Source organism: Mycteria americana, chromosome 1, assembly GCF_035582795.1.
Source record: "Mycteria americana isolate JAX WOST 10 ecotype Jacksonville Zoo and Gardens chromosome 1, USCA_MyAme_1.0, whole genome shotgun sequence".
NCBI lineage: Eukaryota > Metazoa > Chordata > Aves > Ciconiiformes > Ciconiidae > Mycteria > Mycteria americana.
In genome coordinates this window covers 61,210,377-61,232,150 of record NC_134365.1, presented here as the reverse complement: position 1 = coordinate 61,232,150, position 21,774 = coordinate 61,210,377, and the positions used below count along the sequence as shown (strand labels likewise).

The 21,774-nt window shown below is 43.7% G+C and overlaps 1 protein-coding gene across 6 annotated transcripts; it reads left to right on the top strand.

Moving 5' to 3' along the window:
• The first annotated feature begins 4,454 nt into the window (after positions 1-4,454).
• TMEM263 (transmembrane protein 263) lies at positions 4,455-21,682 on the top strand. Of its 6 annotated transcripts, none has more exons than XM_075501900.1 (5): positions 4,455-4,603; positions 8,234-8,295; positions 9,358-9,469; positions 13,219-13,288; positions 18,975-21,682. In XM_075501900.1, the coding sequence occupies exons 4-5, from the start codon at positions 13,225-13,227 to the stop codon at positions 19,259-19,261; spliced, it is 351 nt and encodes a 116-aa protein (XP_075358015.1). In that variant the 5' UTR covers positions 4,455-4,603; positions 8,234-8,295; positions 9,358-9,469; positions 13,219-13,224; the 3' UTR covers positions 19,262-21,682. The 6 variants fall into 6 exon arrangements, with proteins under 6 accessions (XP_075358015.1, XP_075357990.1, XP_075358029.1 ...); XM_075501875.1 differs by having other exon boundaries at positions 9,355-9,469; XM_075501914.1 differs by lacking the exon at positions 4,455-4,603 and adding an exon at positions 4,931-5,092.
• The last annotated feature ends 92 nt before the right edge of the window (positions 21,683-21,774 follow it).

Genomic DNA, 21,774 nt, shown 5'->3' with positions numbered 1-21,774 from the left:
ATATTCTTGACTTGCAAGATTGGAACATCAAATAATCGCTGATAATATAAAGAAAATGTGATAGGAGGAACAATACTGTTTCTTATTATGTGATTATCTTTTTTTCTTTAAGACTCTCAGAAATCACTTCAATTACTTCGATCATTTTCCTGTCAAAGGTACAGTTTTAAATTGGTCACTGCACTTCCACAGATATGAAGCTTTTCTGTGATCTTTGCAACAGATCTTAATGAATAGATTAAACCAAGTAGTATAGTTCTACCAAATTATATTATTGAAATTGTCTTGTTCCAAGTTTGTCAACATCCACGCAATCATTCTTTCAGTTGAATGGAGGAAATGCCACCCTGCAGGTTGAGCAACAGATCCAGACTGCTTCAGGGGTTGGGTGGCTTCAGTCTTGTCACCTGACCCCAAAATGACACCGCGTCCCTGACCTATAAAAGGAGGACAATAAAATCTATTCACCTTTGTAAACACTAGTGCAACATATGGTTGAATAGCAGTATGTAAATTTAAAATCTTAATTAAACTGAGGCAGAGCGCCAAGTAATCACAAAGCATACGCTACTTGAAACAAGCTCATTAATAGTTCTGCTGCTGGAACCAGTTTTTTAATGGCTCAGTAATGAGCTGACAGTACAATCTGCAAAACCACGGTTCTTGATAATTTTTTTAAGTATATAATTATATTGGGATAATGGCTTGGACTTGTGTGTGCACATGTAACAAAAAAGATACCTCCAAACAGTTAACAGCCTAAGACTTAAAATCTATTCTTGCTTATTCCCAATTTGTATTGGTATAACTCTGCAGTCAGCTGTGTTATAAAAAGGAATGGTTGGATACTCCGGCTTTTCTGTTGGTACCTGGCACTGTAGTGGTATTTTAGTGGTATGTTTGATCTGTTACTTTCTGAACCATCAACCAAAAATGTTCAACCAATGTATGTCTCTGACTTTCTTCCCTGGCATGCTACAGTCACCCAGTGCTCCTAGCAGACTGACAGTTTCATTTTCCATGAGACGAGATGCATCTGCAGGTAAGACATCACACTTAATTAAGCATGCTCTTCATATGCAATGAAGACATTATATACGTTTGAGTGGAGTACGCTGCTCTTTCATTCCAACCTGAGTTTTGTTAGTAAGATAACGCCAGCCAGCAGCTTCACTACCAACAAATGTGGGATATTAATCTCCCCCCACCCTCCCAGCATACTATTAACCTAGGTTATCTACTCAGGGAACCCATTTTTAAGCCCCAAGGTAGAATTCTATTTCTAATTTGCAAAAGCACAGTTCTTGCCTAATCTTTCTCCACTATACCACAAGCATGGATCTGCGATAGGCATGTATTCACATCCATGGCATACAAGTTAGGAGATGGCACCCCATAAGATCAGCTCTGGCCTTCACCTTTGGCTGCTACACTTTATTATCTCTAGAAATGAACCAAATAAAACAGCACGTGCAGTATCTCATGTGCTTTCTCGTTGTACTCCTCATTCCAGTCTCCTGTTGAGCAAACAGTCCAGCTAGAGATTGCTGTCCACTCACAGGCCTATAGACTTCACCAGACTCAAAAGCCTGATGCTCTCCCCACAGCTTTGACTTTTCACAACAGCTACCTACAACAGAAAAAATGAAACTGCAAGGCCTAGGAGTTCAGGAGACACATGTCACATTTTAAATTAAGTTCTGCACTGAAATAGAAGGACTCCTTTCAGAGCTGTTTCTTAGGTCTACATTGAATCCAATGTAGTGAAACTCCAACCCTAGCTGCAGCTCCCCACAGCTACTGCAGCAGTAGAAGTAACCACAATCATCATTATGGAATACAAAATGTATACATTTTGACCTTACTTCAATTATTTTCTGCATCTGTAATCATAGTGCATTCACAGACAAAATCTAAAAACCTATAATCTAAATGAAGGAACCACTCCTCCACGGGGGAAGTCTGAATGTTGTATTTTTTCCATTTTAAAATTAAGAAGCTGCTTATATGCTATTTCCAGTGAAAGAAGATTATTTATTTCTCATAAAGACTAAATAATACTAAAGAAGTCTTTACTGAATATACCAACAGTGGACCATCTTCGAGACTATTTATGAAGGAAACTTTCAATGCATGAAAAATGAAATGAGAGCAAAAATAGTCACAATGACGACACCTCTGCAACCAAAACCTTTTCCTCAGCTTCAACGCTGGTTTAGCAAAGTAACAGGGACGCCGCTCATTTGTTTTCTGTTGTTTGCAGAGATGTCAGCGTGAAGTTATTTCAGTTATTACACCTGCCAGTGAGACTCCACCGCCAATGGCTGTGGTTTTATGAGGAAGTTGGCTCTTTCCGTTTGCTCGGCAAAACACTTCACCAACTCAAGTCCTGCTGTGCCATCCTAAGTCTTTCAGAGTTTGAAAAAGAAGAGATTTTAATCTCTGCAATGCCTTTAATTTTCAGTCACTAGGAGGCAAAACATTCTTCAGTGCCTCATGCTGTAAAGTCTATGGGTCTCCGTAACTCTATTATGGAGAAAATATTCAAGCAACTCTTTCTTCTGCCACCAGAAACATGAAGCTACAGGCCTTGCATTTGAAGCAGAGCACCGCACATAAAGAAAGCACTGCGTACGCCTGGGCCCTAGGGCAAGAGTAGCAGCTATCGGAAAATTCCTTTATCTCGAAGACCAAAAAGATGGTAACAGTGGCAGGCATCATCTGTTAGTACCAGGGAGGTAAACACTGTATGAGTTTGGAGAGTCGCTGACCTGTCCTCCCAGGTGGAAATCAAGATCCCAGAGTAGGACTCCTGTGTGCGTGTGTAGTATTTCCAAAGAACACGACTAATTCATGCACCCTGCGTGCCTCCCATGTCCTGAAAGATCCCAAGGCGTGCTCCTGACCAGACACTGCCCTTGGTTTTTCACTTGGATTCTCCCGCATTCATGCTTTCACTTGTTCAGTGCCAAAGTAAAGAACATGGCTGGTATTTGTTCAGTGGGTCAGGAATGCCAAGTCCCTGTTATCAGCAAACCCTCCGAGGCCTGTACAGCGTTGCTCTGGTGGGCCACATTGATGCTCCTGCAACTGCCTAGTGAGATCTGACTATATCTGCATGTTCTGAGGAGGACAGATCTCTTTCACCCTCATCTCACACCTGCGTTATGTCCCTCTGCAATAATCCAGAGGTAAACTGCTAAAGCTGGGCCTGACAAAGAGCCTGGAAAAAGCCTCTTCAGGCAGGTATCTGTGGAAACAGGGTGCTCCTTTGTATTCTCCATGTAGGAGCTCAGTCCACACTTCAGACAGGAACTAATGATTTTGGAGGAGTCCAGGAAAGATTATCCTCCATACACGCCTCTTCATAGAGAGGAGGGTGGAGCAGAAGGGCAGCAGTCAAGCGCAAAGCCGGGCGGAAGAAGTGGAGGTAGTATTTTGCCTATGCAAGTTTTTTATCTTGTGAAGCATTTCATGGGGTATTTAGTATTCCTGTGCTGCTGAGAGTTCTGTTTCTAAACTCACGTTTTAAGTACCTGGGACTTCCCTCTCTGCCTTGGCCATCCAACATTTCCTTGTCTAACAAACTTGAAAGTCACTGTTCATCCCCAAAGATCCTTAGAGGTGCACGTGGAGAGGTCCCAAAGAAGGGGCGAGCACCAGAAAACCTGTCTTTCCCCAACTATCCATGCTGGTGTAGTTACCTAGAAAGTCATGCCCTTAAACCATCATGACTACAACTTTATTCCCTACAGGTTGTGTGCAAGTAGTGAGCTCCACTCACTCAGACAATAGCTGGGATAAAGGGTGCAATGTAAATGCTGCTTAACGTAAACCCAGATCTTTCCGATTAGCGTAGCGGCTTCACACCACGCCGCTGGCACCGCACTGGGCAGCGCTCCTTGCAGGACGGTGTTGCTCCTTGCTGCAGGGAGCTTCTGCAGCCTCCCCTTCTGCCGGCAGCGCGGCCACGGCGCCCCAAGGGCGCATCTGTGCCCCCCGACCTCTCGGCCGAGGCGATCCCCAGCCCAACCGAGTGCCGCAAGCCCAACTCCCGCACCCCACAGCATCTCGGTCAGCGATGGCAACGCTGTCATCCCCTTCCTCCTCTCCTCTGCCCTACCACGACCTGGCATCTTCCTCCACCTCGGTGCCCCGGCCCCGCAGCCACGGAGGTCCCACGCAGCGCAGGGCGCTTCGGGGGGGCCGGACCCTGTGTGTCTGGGCCTACCCCGATCACCGGGTGCGGAAGGTGCCCGCGGGCCTGTGGGGGCCGTGAGGGTCCGGCCGGGGCCTACGTAGGCCTTCAGGGGCGGCCCGCCCCTCCGAGGGCGGCCGGCAGGGACCTATGGCGCCGGAGGCGGAGGCCGGGTGGAGGGCACGCCGCGGGGGCCCCCCGGCAGCCCCGGGGCGGGGAGGGGCGGGAGCGGCGGCGCCTGCGCGCCCCCCGGCCACCGAGGGGGCCGCGCCGCGCCGGGCGCTGGGGCGGGGTCTGCGGGCGCCGACGGGGCGGGCGGCGGCGGGCGCCACGTCGGCAGCGGGGAAAGGCGCAGGAGTAAAGTCTGCGGCGGAGCCCAGCCGAGCCGAGCGTGTCCGCCGCGCGGTGAGTGAGGGCTGAGCGGCCGCTGCCGCCCCGGTGCCCCGCTCCGCCGTTAGCCGGGGGAGCCCGGCGGGCGGGCAGCCAGCCGCCCGAGCGCCCTTCCTGCCTCCCCTCTTTTCCTCCCCGCGGAGGAAGGGAAACTTCTGGGGGAGGAGGCGGGAGGGGACCCGGCGCGCCCCGGCGGAGCCGCCGGCGGGGGAGGCGGGCCCGGGGAAGAGGGGCCGCGGCCGCCACCTGCCCCCGGCGCCTCCCGCCGCGCCGGGGGCCCGGGGCGGGCGCAGCCCGCCCGCCTTTGTGCTTCCTGCCGCGGCACCGGGGGGCGTGAGGGAGGGAGGGCCGGCCTGGCCCGGCCGTAGCGGCTCTGCCGCGGCCTTGGCTGCCACGTCAGTGCCGCCGCCCTGCGCTGAGGTGCCCGGCGGTGCCCGCGGCCGGCCCGGCGAGGGAGGCGGGCGGGGGTCGCTGCCGGGCCGCCTCCCGAGCTCCGCCGCGGAGGCAGGTAGCTGCGAGGGGAGGACGTGGCGGGGGCTGCGGGGGCTTGGGCCGCCCTACGAGGGGGCTGTGGGGCCTCGACGGGCCGGAGTCGGCGCCTCCTCGGGTGCGGGCTCGGGCTCGGGGCCGGCTGCCGCGTCCTGCCGCTGCCGCCCGCCCGGGGCCGGGCGCCGCGCTCCCCGCGTTCATGGCGGAGCGCCTCCCGCCTACCCGGGAGGGCAGCCGAGGAAGCCGTGCTCGCCTTGGCCTCGCTCCTGGCTGGTCTTGTTCTCCGCCGTGAACTTCTCTGTGCCAGTAGAAGCTTTGCTTTGGGTTTTCCCTTTTTCTTTTTAAACTTCGCTGTGCTCTGATGTTTCCTGTAGTAACTTGCTCTTTATTTCATCCATTTCTCTCAAGTCCAGCTTGATGGAGCAGAATCTGGAAGAGTTTTTTGTGAACTGTTCGGGAGCAGCTTAGCTTTCAGCATTCGCCTAGCCTAGGCGTTTATGTGCTGTGGCCTGAAAATAAATCCAAGTTATTTTAGCCGTGCAGCTGGTTCTGGTCATTGTGTGAAGCTCATAGACAGCCTCTGCGGATGCGATTAAATGCTTCCTCCCGCTCGTTTAACCGGGCTGAAAACAAGAACTCTGAATCAGGATGTCACTCTGTAAGGAAGATGAATACCAAGTGCATGTAGCCTGCTTCATTGTGTCCAGAGCATTGCTTCAGGCAGCATGTGTCTGTGTAATTGGAAGTGCACATACAAGATAGCTTAATTTAGTACACAAATACTGGTTTGTATGCACATCAGTTTTAAGACTGCTCAGTACCTACTATCCAGACTTTTTTTTTAAAGCTTTCTGTTAAGCTGTGGTTAAACATTCAGTAGAGTTGGTGTTGCCGCCTCAGTATCAAAATGGACTGTGTTGCAAAAGTGCAAACCGAAAGGTGGTCCTTGTCCGGCAAGTGAGCAGGTCTAAATGTCAGACCAACAAACAGGTGGTGGACGCTAGGGAAAAAGTTAATTATTTCATTAGCAGGGGTGGCAAGGAAGTTCAGCAGCTGCTTTATCTCTCTGGCTGTTAGGCACTGTCAGGATTTGTCTTTGAAGGCCTTGTGGAAAAGGAGAGCGGAGGCGGATGTGGAGCTCAGGCATTGGGAAAGCATTAGAAGAAATGGGGAGGCTCTGCTTTGGAAAGCTGAACTAGCAGGAGGTGGAGGCTGAAAGGACTCGTAAAATGGAGCAAGTCCTTGGTGTTTCTGAAGCTGTGCCCTGTGCCTCACTGGAATTTGCCATTTAATTTCTAGAAACCAGTTTTGGAGAACTAGAAAAGGGGAATTCAGCTTCCTGCGGCCTTTGATTTGGTATTTTGCAAATCCTTGCTTTGGAGGAAATTTGATTGCCAACATCAGGTGTTCCCTAGAGCCTCTTCTGCAGCCTGATCTGTACTGTAGTTGAGGGTGATGGAGAAATGCTGGATTCTCTTATGGGCAGATATGATGCTGTAATGTCCCGGGCAGAGTTAAGGTGCTTTGTTTGTTTGTTTGTTTTCAGGAGATATGCCTCCTTTCTTGCCTTTAATTGTGGTATGTGTGTGCTTGTTTTTTAATACAGTTATGTTTTATTACCTTCCCAGCTGCCTGCTGAGCCCTGCACGCTGTGAGCTTGTTGTTTATATTTCTTATGGCAGACTTGGTATCTTGGGGGGTGGGGAGGGGGTGTAGCCCATCCTGCTACAGGTTTAAAAGTAAGCTGTGGTTCACACCTGGAAACTTCTGATCAACTTGCTGTAGTCTTTCCCTGAAAACTGTGTCTTTTTTTCCTCTGAAATGTGCATGCTCGCTTCCAAGCTGGTCCTGCTTTGTATATAAATCTGAATTTTGAAACTTGGCTTTTAAACAGAAGGCTTGTTGAAATGTCTGCTATGCTCTTGGTTTTTAGCTACACGCTTTCTACGTGCCTGGATTTGTTTTTTTACTACAGTGCTGTTAGCGTTGACTCTTTCTTCTTGCAGAAGCTCAGTCAACTGTCTCCCTTGCATTAACTAACTGAAAAACACATTTCCATATCGGCTGTGCTCTGAGGGTTATGTCTGAGAGAATTAACAGTACTAAGCACTCTTACTCCTAACAAGTTACAAGCCCTAATCCAAGGTGTAAAGCAGGGAAGCTAATAGTCAGGGGTCGCTTGTGCAGCTTGAAGCAGTACCCTGAAGAGCAGCCATGGGTGGGATTACCTTTTTGGCTTCATGCTTATTTCCTTGTTTAATTTGGAAAGTAGAGCACTCTTCCTCTTTCCAAAATGTATTTCTTAAAGTATCATCCCTAAAAATATTTTTTTTTCATGTACATGAAAGACATCAGGTTCACTTTGAAATCTGCTGCAGCTGCAGAAAGAGGGGAGGGAGAGCTGCATATGGCAAGGGTTGTTTTGTTCTCCATCAGCTCTGTAGCCAAGCTTTCTAACTGCATAGCTGGTGGGCAGAAGGAAGATAATTTTTTTTGTGGTGGACTAAGACAAGGCGATGGGTTTGTTTGCAGTTCTGTCAGGTGAATAGTTCCAGCGCTGTTTGCTGCTGCTGCTGCAGCCTTCTGAAGCAGCGTTATGCTGCCAACCGAAATTGGCCCCATCCTTGGGTAGTTTCATTGCTGCCCGCAAATATCTGAGTAGTGGCATTGAAACAAGCCAGCTTTTACTGGCTGCTGCTTGGGCCAGGTTTGCTGTGCTGAAACAGTAGGGCTTTTTGTCTGTGAAGTCAGAAAGACATCAAGAGCATCATCTGAAGCTCAGGAAGTTGCACACGTGTCTGTAATGGGTAGAGCCCACTTTTCAATGGAAGACTAAAACTTTACACAAATTGCTGTCCAAGAACTGCAGACTCGTTAAGGAGAGGTTGTGTCTTAACATTGATTACTGTGCTTCGTAGTAATCCTCATGACAGCATATGGAGCAAGTAAAATTATCTCTATTGCCCAAGAACACAGAAGGAATCGGTGTTTTGGTGAGATAAATCTCATAAAATTTCAGCATCTTAAGGCCATGCCAACTGCACTTCTCCCTTGCCAGGGGGCTTTGTATTTATGATTCCTACCATACTCCCATGGCAGGTATGTGACAGTAGTGCTGTTCCATAAGACGTCATTAACCTTCTACTTCTCTTGTAGGTGTATGCAGAATACTTTTGTGGAAACAGCTAACTAGACATCTTCGCAAAGGAATATATTTGGTGAGAAAGTTTTACTTTAATCAGCTTTGATGTGAATGTACGTGTGGCTGTACCATTACCTCCAGAGTTTCCTAGCGCTTTCATTCAGGGTCCTGTAACAGTGCTAATGTTATAAAGAGCTTTTGAATTAAAAATCCTCTTCTAAACCACTTTCTTTACAACTGTATAAAACTTTGAAGCTTCCTATATATTTCATATTCTGACAATATGGAAATCTATTTTCTTCTTTAAAACCAAGTGAGTGACTTTTTAAAAAATTTTTCTAGTATGAAGGTTGGTACGTATTTTAATGTGGTGTTAAAAAAGATGAGAAGTTATCCCTTATCTCTTAAATGACTAGCACCCTCATAAGTGCACAGGGGGAAAAAAAAAACAAAACAAAACAAAAAACCAGAAAGCAGTTTACATGTGTCCCTGTTTGAAATCTCTTAAGATCTGGGTTTGCTTCTGCTTCTTAACATAAGAAAATAGAAAGCTTACAGATGAAGGAGGAGACTGGAGAGTGCCACTGATACACGAGATGTCTGCTTCATGAATGTCTGTATCAGTTCTACCAGGACTCAGACATCCCACCTCATTCCATGTGATCATTTAATGCAGGTGTTAAATGAAGCTGGAGGCTTTTCCCTAGTGACACAAAGCACTGAATTTGGCATCACAGGATGAAAATGCCAAAGAAAGATCTATTTGCTTGCCGCCTTTTTCCTTTTTTTTTTTTTTTTTGGCTAGTCTTAGCATATTTTGAAGAAGATTCTGAAAAATGTATTGGAAAAGTTCCAAAGTTCAGACTTCTGATAAATCTTTGCCTTGTTGCACGCACTTGCAATACCGGTAATAATTGTGACTAATGATTCAGTGCATAGGGGACTTTGAATCTGCAGCTTCTAACTTAAGTTTCCAAAGTTCCTTAATCAATACCGTGTCCGAATAATGTAATTCTCTGCACAAAAGTCTTATCCTTGCACCTCCAGATCAGCGCCTTAGGTGTTAGCTGAGTTGTAATCTCTATTGGGTCTCATGAATTTTGCTTTCTTCTTCTTTGTGGGGACACACCTTCAGCAGGGAGGGTGAAGAGGAACCTCCCTTAGGATACACTACAGTCTGGTGACCAGGGGACTCCTGCAACGTGAGACATACAAGCTTGGATCTTGTTAAACGACAGAGGCATTGAACTGTGAGTGCTTTCACCTTGATGGTATTACGTAAAAGATAGTGAGTGGTTTCTACTTTTCTAACTCCAATTTTTTAAGAAAAAAATTATATTCCTGCCCTCTTCGTCTGAAGACTGGATGAAGTCATCTGCCACCAAGCAGTTATTCCAGGCCTTTGACCTCCAGTCAATAGAAATATTCACCTTAAATCTCTGGAGGGGAGCCAGGTTTAAGACATGCTCCTGTACATAGTATTTCCTGTTCACCAGATATGCTACACCCTGTTTAGCACACAGGATTTTGGATCACTTTTCAGAGGCTCTTAAGTCTCCTGACGTGTTAAATTGGCTACAAGGATGCATGACGCAGGCTGTAACCTAGATATCTTAAAATTGTCTGCTTAAGTCCTTTGTTGCATCTCCATCTTGATTCTGTGATTCACTGGAGAGCTTCTACAGAAAAACAAAAGGACTTGAATTGTGCTCTGTGAGCGTTCTTGTGTACCAAGTACTGTTTTGAGTCAAGCTGTGAGCCTTTTCTGACAGCGATGTGATTCTGTTTTCACTCACAATGATGCATAGGAGAACAGGGAGTAAAAACTAGCACAAGCTGGTTAGGCACATCTCTTGGAGCATCCCTGGAGTGCTTCCAGGCACCTGTAGAATGACACATCATACATTAGTCTTCAACTTTCTCATCTGCAAACCCCTGAAGGCTCCCTTCTGTGTAGAGCAAATTCAGTCCTACCAACAGTGACTTATTTTCCCTTAGCTGCTCTTCTCAGGCCCCCGTAGTACTCCATTGGCTTCTGGGGTCTGATAGCAGCAGGTTACTGGTGCCTGAGCTGTGGAAGATAGACCACTGTGTCCATGTAGTTGTAAGACAGTGATGTATTTCTGTGGTTTAGAAGGAGTTGTAAGTGTGTTAATTCATTGCATGTGAGTGATATATTGTGTAATATTCCTGTCTAACTTTTAAAAAGTAGCTGTGGTCGAAAATTACATAACCTTGAGGTTTTGGGGAAGGTAGCAGGGGAGGGAATACCTAATCTTGTCACTATTTTTTATGTAGCGCTGTGATTTTTTTACACTTTCTTTTTTTTTTTTTTAATACTTTATCACTAAACCAGAAACTCTGCTGTGAAACTCCCCTGCCAATACATTGCTTTGCTCATTTAGCTTTGCAGGATCTGCAAGCAAACCTGACAGTGGCTCAACCTAGCTTATGGAGAGTTATGAAGGCATCTTTTCCCCACGCTATCTGTTTGCCAGTCTTACTCTGATTCTTTCCATTGGACAGGTCTTGTATTAATTAAATACCTGTATGATGCCTAGCGCAAGAGAGCCTTGGTATGTCATCAGGGCTGTATCTGCTGTCAGTGCTGCAGTGTCCAACACCTTCTTAATAGTGGAAAATATTAAAATTTGTGTGGACCCTTCTGACCCTTTCTAGTGTTCTGCCATGTTCAAAACTGGTAACTTACTCCGACTCCCCTCTAACCTTGTTGATAATCCCTGACAGTGTTTTGTCTTGCCTCATAAGGTTAAATAACTTTTCTGAGCCTCTTATGAGGAATTGTTGACAGAAACTTTCTGGAAGCTCAAACAAGCAATTGCATCTGGGTTTCTTTTGCACGTTACATGCAGGCTAGATACAAATATATTAGCGGAGGTAGTTCCTTATAAAAATTAATTTATCTCTGGCTTCATTTGTGTTTCCCTTGAGTCTGCTTTAAAACTATTTTGGTCACTTTTTTTTATTCCTTTGTTTGAAGTAAAGCTTGCTAGGTTGTGATTTTTACTTTTTTTTTAGGACCTTCCCTAATGCAACAAACCACTCCTTCCAAATTCCTGATACAGTAATCATCTTAACGAACAAAATGGCCACATGTTAAGTAGAAACACAGTTACTTCAGCTTTGTACAGATGTTTTGATAAAATAATGTCAGGCCTGTCAGTTTCTTACAGTGTCTGCCTTCTCTTTCTTACAGTGCTTGATATTTTGGTTGGAAAAAAGCAACAGCCTACATGTAACTTCACACAGTGAGGATGAATCTTTATATTTGTTCTAGCTTGCATTAGACAAATGCAAAGAAATTGCCTAGTATCTGAATCCAGTCCTTTCTCAGAACCTGATTGCCCTCAGTTGCTCCCTGTGATCCGGCGGCCTCTCTTTCCCTGCACGCCTTCCCCCCTCCCCCCCTCTTGACTTACTGACCTGTGATTAAATAAAAGAACAAGGAATTATATAACTGACACTTTTTCAAATTGCCTCTTAGCCCTCATCTGTTTAGTCTTCCATCTTGATGTGTTGCTACTCACTTTCCTATTTCTTAGCTTCCACGCTTGCGTTTCTGGCTTTTGAGATGTACTTGTGCAGCATTGCCATCAAGTCAGCCATCCTGGTAGTCGGGTTTTTTTGCTTGCTTTCCTGTTCAGCTTCTTGTGTAAAGGTACCATGTTTTCTGAGTCATGAACTGATACCTTTAGTGCTGATTGTGAGGACTCTTTAATATTCCATTTAGGCTTGCTTCGCATCTGAAGATCTATCATTTAGTGTGTGGGTGCCGGTTTTTACTGTGATTTTTTGACTTCATAATTACACTGTGAGGGCTTTAGCTGTTGTTTTCTAGGTGAGTCTTCCCACCCTCAAGTTCTGCTTCTGCCTCCTCATCCCTTCTTCAGATCCCAGCCACTGTTTTCTCACCCAGAGGAGGTACAGAGACATCTGGGCACAGCAAGAGAGGATGGAATTATTTTTGTGGTGGTTGGTGACTCCTGGAAGAAATTAAATTATTTAAAGGCTTGTGTATATGTGCAGGGAGAAGGGAACTAAGAGGTCACTGACAAGAAGATAGAAGGATGCTGAGTGGTATAATGCAACTTGTCTGTCTTTCTCCTTTCACCTCAGTGCCTGCTGAGGAGGGAAAGGATTGGCAGGAGGGCTCAGGGGAGGAGGCAGGACTTAACACCAAGGCACACTTTGGGGGAAGAAAGCAAGAGGGAAACCTGGACTAGATACTGCTTTCTTCCCCTCTGAAGGGAAAAATGTAGTAAGCAGCACAGCTGATTTGAGCTTTCTCCTGTGCTTCCCCTCAGCGTCAGGGACTGCTGCTCTAGAACTGCTCTAGGAAACAGCTTTTGGTGTAAAGTAACTTTCTGAAACATTTTCATTGGAAGGCTTGAGTAGAGTTAAAACAGTCTAGTTCTGCTGCTGTCACCACTCTCTGTATGCAGTGCTGCTACGTGATAAATGGAGTGTTTTCATTACAATTCTTCCATCTTGTTTTCATGGCATTTATTTGAATTCTGCTGCCAGGACTTGTTTCTTTAAACTGCTGCTTTCCAGGTATTAACAGATCTTACAGGCACGCTGCTGTTGTTTTTCTGGTGCCCACCACCTCTACAATCACTAGGCTTTTCTTTTTTAATACATAAACATAAACTGTTGTATGGCAATGGCTGTTTTGTTTTCATACTGGTTTTCTTCCTAATTGCTTTTTAGGTTTGAGATGCACTTGGTGTGGAGTGGCAGCCCTCACCAAGCCTGCTGACCTGGTGGAGGGCTCCTTTTTCAAGTATTGAGTCTGGGTGAAGAATGCAAAAGCACAGTCTGATAATAAAAAGAGCAGCAGTTTGGCAGGAGCTGCTAGCTTATCTAGTAATGAAAAGTTCCTTTTCTGTGGAACTTAAGCAACATGAATTTTGGATTCATGGATTACATTTATGCTTTGCCAGAAAAGACGTATAGCATATGTGAATTTCTTTTTTAGGCAATAATGAATCAAACGGACAAAAATCAACAGGAAGTCCCATCATACCTTCATGATGAACCACCAGAAGGTATGTATTGGTTTTCATAATATGAAGTAAATTCATAGAAATTCATCGGAAGTTCAGTTCTCTCTTTAAAAAAATGGATCTGCAAGCTGAACACTTTAACTTCCATTTAAGTAACAGAAAGCAAGACAACCTCAGGATGGGATGGGCCTGGATTATTGTTCACTTCTGCATTACCCTGATTACAATAAGGCCACTGAATATAACTCGGTAAACAACTGTACTGATAAATGATAGAGAAGATAGGCAGATACTGCAGGACATAATTTGCAGATTAGTTTCCAGAGATGTGAATTGGTCCAATGGGTGTTTATTTCTGCTGCTCATTATGTGAGATGGAAAGAGCCCAGCTTCTCTTTTGGACACCTTGCTGAGTTCATAGTGCTTGTGACTGTTAAACAAGATGTGTTTAAAAATACATGGAACTTTATTACTACTTTTGGAGATCCTTTTCCAGCATACAATTAACTGTGGTTCTAACTGTTGACTTAATCTCGTGATTTCATAAAAACAAACAAACGCTTGACTTCATTAATGCAGTGGCATCTTGGTCTCCTGAACCAAATGAATCGTAAATTGGTTATTAGATCTGCAGAGGAAATGCAGTTGCAAATGAGCAGAGTTACCTTCCGGGCTGTGAAACGGCAGGACTGTGAAGAGTCCCGTTTGCATAATGTGACTGGAAGCATACTAGATCAAAAGCCATTCTTGGCACATAGGTTGTCTGTGTTCTCTCTTCTCTTGCTTTAAGTCCAAATGTCTTGGATGTAGAGGCTGGTGAGTCCCTAGTCCTCTCATTTCATTGCTTTTCAATTTATAATGGCCCTTTAAAGCTCTGTTTGTTTGTTGGTTTGGGTTTTTTTGCTCAGCTTTTATATGGTGCATAACTGAACAATTTACTTCACTTGAACAACAGTATTATCCACTAACTGTAGCAGAAGGGGTTGAAGTGGAATAGCTCACTCTATTCTTAACAACTATTAGACAGGAAACACAAGTACAAGAAGATGAGAGATAAGGGAGAAATAGATTTTCATGGCACAGTGGTTCTTAAGCTCTATTATACTTGAACTTGTTACAGTATCATGGTGTGAGGACAAAAATCTTTTTAAGCTCTTACGGGGTTGTCAAGATCCCAGAAGCATTTCTGAAAGCAAATGCCAGGTTGGAAACTATGCCCTAATGTGTGTTATCTTCAAGTCTAATTTTTAAGGCGCTTCCTCCCCCCCCCCCCCCCTAAAGATGGAATTGTTTTATACATGCTAAACTTCACATACAGAAAGTGAACAGTGGTCTGCCTGGTAAACTACAACCGATTCTTTCTTGAGGAAGGCAGTGAAACAAGTGGGCATTTTTTATCTTCCTGGAATATTCAGCAGGTTGTCCAGATGCAGAGCATAACAGCAGAGTCTGATCATCACTAGGTATTGCAAGGTTTTATTTAAAATTTGTGAGCAATTGAGACTTATTTTCTCCTGCACAGTATCTTCTTTCAGTATGACAATAACCAGTTTGAATATGAAGTCTAAGCAGATGGAGAAAGCTGGTGTAGTTAGAGGGAGTAGAATGAAACACAGCTCGTCTTAATGGAAACTCCATCCTTGAAGAGGCTTTTTCCTTTTGATTCTGTTTCATGTGCACTCTTCAAGCCTTATGAGTTTAGTTAAAATGTTGGAATACCCTTGAAGAACATCCCTGTTTTAAATGTCATACAAGGCCTTCATATGCAATATGCTTACACCATGATAGAAAGATGGCCAAACGTGGATGGAAGGCTACCAGTTCAATGTTGGCAAGAAGATTGTCTCTCTGAACAGGCTGCCAAAAAAAAAATCCTTAGAGGAAAGGCTCAATTCCAAAATCAATTTGCAGTTTTTTGTAAAGATATAGAGTTCCAGTTTGCCCAAATCACACTTGAAGCTTGGTGCCCAAAGGCTTTAAAGAAATACATATGTAGAAGAAGCTTTTGTGCTCATGCTTTCTATGAGGAGTGCTATTCTAATGCTTTATTTTCTGCTTTGCAAATGCTGCCAACCTTTGCAACCTACGTTCATTCAGACTCTTGTTTGCTGTTGGACTCTTTTCTGCAGGAAGCTGGCTGCGAGGTAGCATGGTAGAGCCAACCCCTGAACAGGGAACTTGGGTTATTTTCTCCCTAGATTTAGGAATGATCTGTTTTACCTTCTTTCTCATACTGGTTAGAAACAAGGAGACTGGGAATACGTATCCTAGAATAGAAATCAACCAGCAATAAAAACTCTTTGCAGTTGCGGGCATTTACTATGGACAATGCGAACAGGAATGAAATGGGAATGTGTCAACCATCACCAGAAGTTATTAATACACAGAATCACAGAATCATATAGGTTGGAAAAGACCTTTAAGATCATCGAGTCCAACCATAAACCTAACACTGCCAAAACCACCACTACACCATGTCCCTAAGCACCTCATCCAAATGTCTTTTAAATACCTCCAGGGATGGTGACTCAACCACTTCCCTGGGCAGCCTGTTCCAATGCTTGATAACCCTCTCGGTGAAGAAAAAATTTCCTAATATCCAGTCTAAACCTCCCCTGGCGCAACTTGAGGCCATTTCCTCTTGTCCTATCCCTTGTTACCTGGGAGAAGAGACCGACCCCCACCTCTCTAGAACCTCCTTTCAGGTAGTTGAAGAGAGCGATAAGGTCTCCCCTCAGCCTCCTTTTCTCCAGGCTAAACAGTCCCAGCTCCCTCAGCCGCTCCTCATAAGACTTGTGCTCCAGACCCTTCACCAGCTTTGTTGCCCTTCTCTGCACACGCTCCAGCACCTCAATATCCCTCTTGTAGCGAGGGGCCCAAAACTGAACACAGTTTTGGGCCAAGTCACAGTCAGTATTTACACTTGTGAAATAGAGTAGATGTTGTCAAAGGATTGGCTACCTGAAGTAATATGAGGAAAAGCATGTCAAGATTACTTTTGTTTGTTTGTTTCTTGTTATTTTTAAAGTTAGCTATGATGGATCCTTTTTTGCTAGTATCAGGTCTGATTTACTGAAATCAGCGCTTAAAATTAAATGAGATAAGAATTTACTCCCATTCACCCTGATGATGGTGACCCAGTTAGGTGGAAGTGAAGCACTTTCTGAGTGAATTTTTTACAAGGTGTGTAAGTCTGGTCACAAGAATCCTCTGATGAATAATACCTAGACAGTGGATTTTATACCAGGCTCTATATATGCCTCTGAGTGTGTTTCTTTAAAGGCTTTCTGTATGTAAATAGAAATTCTGATCTCTGTGTGCTTGTGTGGGCAATGCATTTTTGCTGGAGATGTTCAGGTTGAAAGCTACTGGCCTAGAATGAACGAGCAAAGATATTACTTGGCTTTAAGTAAAAGGATGTCGTTTGTTTCTAGTTTCCATGACCCTTTCTGTTACCTGTATCAATTTCTTAAATAAGAGAGACTAGCGTAAGCTGGAAGCATTTTTAGTATTTTCTGCTCCCTTGAGCTGCATTGTTCCTTTTATGGTTTTTTTTTTTTTTGCTTTTTGTCAAACTTGTAAGAAATTCTCTCATTTACATGGTGTCTTTTGTTTGAATTATTCTCAGCACGCACATAGGAACTTGAAACTTCACACTTTTTTAATGAATTCTGAGTTCTGGGTCAGTCCTGGCACTATCGCAAACTCATTGGAGGTGCATGGGAAGTTGTTCACCCTAGTTTTCATCTTGTAGTAGATGAGTGGTGGGAGGTGACTCTTGGAAACTGTCCTCTGAAGGCGAGTTGTCAACAGTCAGGGCTCTGGAAGCTGAGACGTGTTCTGCTGGTTCTCCTAAGGCATGTCGCAGTGCAGAGTGAATGCATTGACAAGCTGGATGTAGGTCTTTGGTGGATCTAGATCTGGTTTTTCTTTTCCCCTGCATCTCTAGACTCGTCCTCTTCCAAGCATGTTCTTTCTGCTGCTGACTCCCTCACCTCTTTATTTCATGTTTGTTTCTTCCCTAGCACTGCCCACTGTGGCCCCACTTGCTCTTTTCTTAGTTCCCCCTGTTGTTTTTCCCTAAGGAAGGGAAACATGTCTGTTAAATCCCATATATTATCTACAGGTAGCTAGAAAATACAAAAGACTGTGGAACTCTTACCCTACTTTTGTTAACTGGCTGTCTCTTGCCATGGTTCTCTCTGAAACGTTTTTTAAGAAGTGTTTGGGGTTGGTGAGGAATTGACAAGACAGAAGCTGAAAAAAATGCTTACCTATACAACACTGTTGTGAAGACCAGAGATTTCTCAAGGTTCACATTGAAAATACCTTGCAGACAAACACGCATCAGCGCTACTGGTTTATAGGTGCAGTGGGTGATACTTTCTTGTGTGCTTCAATACAACATTAACATACTGCTTCATCTTCCTATTTCTTCTTTGAAGATTAGATGATGCTTATGCAGTAGTGGGGTCGTCTTAATTCCCTTTAGAGGAAAGGTGCATGTATCTCTTTAGGATTTTGAAGCCTACATTTGGAAATATGAAGTAATACTAAACTATTGGAAGGCTCAGTGGCTAATTCTGGGAGTCTTTCTATTACTGTAATACTTTCTATTATTTTGAGGCTATGTAATTGTACCATAAATATGCAATAAGAATTGACTTGTATAGCATATAGCAAGAAGCTGTGCAAAGTGCAGGTTAAACATAACATTAAAAAACCCCCATATATTACCTGGTCAATAACATGCAGAAATCCTATGGCTTGAAATTTTGGTTTTGTGGATCATATTAGGACTTCTGTTGGGAGCCTGTAACTCTTGTTATTTTTAAAGCCTTTGGGGACCACTTTTGGTATTTAATGAGCTTATTTGGCCATTGGACTTGCCCCCCTTCCCCCCCCCCCCCCCCTTCCCTATGCAAATTGCAGAAAAGGCCTTTTTGGAAGAAAATTAAATTTGTGTACAGGAGAGAAAGGAAGAAGAAAGGAAGTGATACAGTGAAGAGTTGGCATCAGTTTTGTCCTTCTCACGCTTCTTTTGACTCCTCTGATTGCTCTCTTGTTTGTAACCTTCTTTCCCTCTTTCCTGACCCCTGCACACAACCCTTGTAAACACATCTTCAAAACAGTAATTATTAAGGAAAGAAACAACTTTGTCTCAAGGTGAACTCTTTTCAAAGAACAGCTCTTTTTTAAATAAGCCTTTAGCTCTGCTTCTCCAGGAAACTTTTTCCAGTCCTTTCTTAGAGATTTGAACAGCAAGGTAGTGCTGCTGCTTTTTTGGGGTGTGTCCCCTGCTGTGGGTTAACTCTGAATATTAGGGTGGGGGCAACAGGAGGGTTCCTCCTCCCCATTAATAAAGTCCAGAAATGAGGCTAACCTGGCCATGAGACTTTGCAGAGTCTGGGAAAGCGATGGTGCACACAGAGAACAGAAGTTTATCTTGTAAGATCGTCTGGGAGCTTTATGCCTGATATTTGTAGACTCAGTATTGACTTGTGTTTTAGAAAACAGCATTGAGGTACATCTGGCTGCAGCAAGGTGTCTTTTCTTATTTGGAACAATGGTATTGTATGAGCATCCAAGAAAAGTAGCCTGCGAGGTAAGTATATGCTGTGTGCGATAGCTGTTAGGCTAGAAAAGGAAATACTGATGAAGAACTTTCCTTTTGAAAATGCTTTAATCATAGCACTGAGATTGACTTGATTGTTATTTCCTCCCTTAGGTTCGTTAAAAGACCACCCGCAGCAGCAGCCTGGAATGCTTTCTCGTGTGACTGGTGGCCTCTTCAGTGTCACGAAGGGAGCTGTTGGTGCCACAATCGGGGGTGTTGCTTGGATTGGAGGGAAGAGCTTGGAAATTACCAAAACAGCGGTCACATCTGTGCCTTCAATGGGAGTGGGGCTAGTCAAAGGAAGTGTTTCTGCTGTGGCTGGAGGTGTTACAGCTGTAGGATCTGCTGTTGCAAGTAAAGTGCCTTTAACAGGAAAGAAAAAGGATAAGTCTGACTAAAACCAAAACTGAGACATTCTTGATTCTTCAGAGTATTACATCAGTGGCATTAAAATCTGCTAAGATTTGGACCATGAGAAGCCATGTGTCTTAGACACTTTATCTTCTAAAGAGCTGTGCAAGTAACTTGATGTCATCTGAAAAGGACAGAAGAAGCTTGGCTAGCACAGAGTATGAAGATTTATTAGAGCCTAGATTGAAGCTTTGTATCTGGTGAAATGTTACACTTGATAACTATAGAAGTGAGTAAGTGTATCTGAAGGGATTAATACATATTTGAATATTCATTTACTGTAAGTCTTTTGCAGTTTTGGACTAAAATGTGAACATAAAACTTGGTAATCTCTGCCGTACCATCAATATGACCCGATGCCGTTTACTGTTCTCAGTGGTTTCCACATCCTCCTGCTAACGATCCTTCAGCTGTGTAATGGCATTGTTGGATGTACCTGAATAGTTTCAGCTGTGAAACTGTATTTGCAGGCAGCCTGTTAACTATCAATGACTGCATTCTGCCAGTGCAGACTGGAGCAAATAGAACTGGAGGTGTGCAGAAATTGGAAATGAGAGTGGGAGATGGAAGTGAAAAAGTTTGACAACATTGGTAGAAGGGATCATAAAGAGTAAACTAACTTCATGCCTTATTAGAAAAATATCTTTTTACTAGGTGAAGCTGTGTAAAGAACTGTCCTGTGCAGTTCCCAGAATGAGCTTTAGACTCCCTTTACGAATCCTGGTATCTGAAACCTTGTCAATTTTTACTGAAAATAAGATTGCTCCATCTCAGGTGTACTTAATGATATGCATCTATCTCCTGCAAGTGAAAACTTGCTTCTAATAAACTTCTTACACTAGAAAAAATGATGGCTTAGTGGAAACTGAGCTTATTTTTGCGGTCATCTAGAACAACTGTCTGACTTGAAAGAAATTCCCTTGTGTAGTTGGAAACCACTGAAGAACTAGCAAAGCTGTTGTCTCAACTCCATGATGCACCAGGTTAGCTTCTTGCTCTGTTTAAGCAAATGCAAGGAATTTTTCACTACATCTTTCTCTCCTACTTTGCATTTTGATTTTTGAGTAAAATGCAATACTTTTATTTAAAACAAACCAAAAAAGGTAGATGAGGCCTTAAGAAAGAAAGAAACATCATCCATGTAAATTGTGTACTGACAGATTCCAAATGTTGACGCACCTCAGATGGGAACATCTGTAGATCCTCTGCAGCGTGTGAGGCAAAATGCACTTGTAATGCACAGCTTGAGGTTGCCTTAAAATAGAAGCTGTTGGTGATCTCTTTTGTGTGTGTGTGTACTGACTTTGCAAATAAGTGACCTCTTTGGAAGCCCATAGAAGAAGGCTGTGAATGTTGTGTATGCAGTATTTTCTAAAAACTTGTGTTCCTACAGAGAACTTCTAAGCACGTAAGCTTACTTTTTCAGTGGCTATGGTTGTACAAGAAGGAGATATAGGGAGACTTTTTAGAAATTTAACAAAACCAAAACATAATCACTTGTCTAAAACTCAGTCCTATATTCATGGGTGTTGAAAGTATACTATGTGTAAATTATGGTACAGTAGTCACCTAGTCTCTCTGAGCCATTGGTACTTCAACTGCACTCTGAAACAACTTCATTTGATATCAGTAATTGTATATGTTGGTAGTATGGTATTTGTAAGCGTGGGGATTTGGGGCAGTGGGGAGAGCAAAAACCCAACAAATGGCATTATCTGCTCCTTTGGTTAGATGCACCAGCTGCTTAGCTCCAATCTGCTCCAAGGATGTCATGAGGTAAGTTTATGCAACAAATGGAAGACTTTAACTGGGTTTTTTTTGTAGTCAAAAGCTAATTGCATAGAATATAGTGTAGTTTAAGGATACCAGTTAGCTCTAGAAATGAGCTAGCTTGGATATCGGAGGCAATCTAGCTGCAGCAAATAACTTAGTATGGCCTGCTCCCCTGCAGTTTCCAATGTAGATGTATCCCCAGAGTGCCACCACTGAACTCTTAAGAGTCACCTGTTTGGAGCATAGTGGTATTTGTGACACTCAACCAAGTCCTTCCTAATTGTTTTCTGAAAACATAAATGTTGAACTGGTCATACCCCTTTTTTTATGACATTCTCTAATTTTTATACTATGAAACTTGCCGCAAAACAAGCATGGTCTGAGATAAGCAATGTTAGATGTGTAAGAGCTGCCAACACTTCGTTATGTTTTGTTCTTAACATATCCTGTAGTTATTACTCCTGAATCTTGTAACTGAAACACTTTAACATGGCATATGGTTTTAGTTTTCAAAAAGAGCTTTGTCCTATATCCTGCATATTTTCCATTCACTTATGAAACTTGCTTCGTCTTAAAAACTTGTTCTGATTCTGTCCTGACACTTGTGAAACATTAAATTGTTGCTGTTTCAGACATTTGAAAGCTTCTTTAGTTAATTTGTGGAGAAAGGCATACTTAGGTGTAAATCTTCCCACAGTATCATGCCCCAGAGTGTCTTTTATCTGCA

Coding starts and splice junctions, on each gene's coding strand:
- TMEM263 (XM_075501900.1), top strand. CDS start 13,225: ATGAATCAAACGGACAAAAATCAACAGGAAGTCCCATCATACCTTCAT. Junction 13,289..18,974: donor TCATGATGAACCACCAGAAG/GTATGTATTGGT, acceptor TTCCTCCCTTAG/GTTCGTTAAAAGACCACCCG.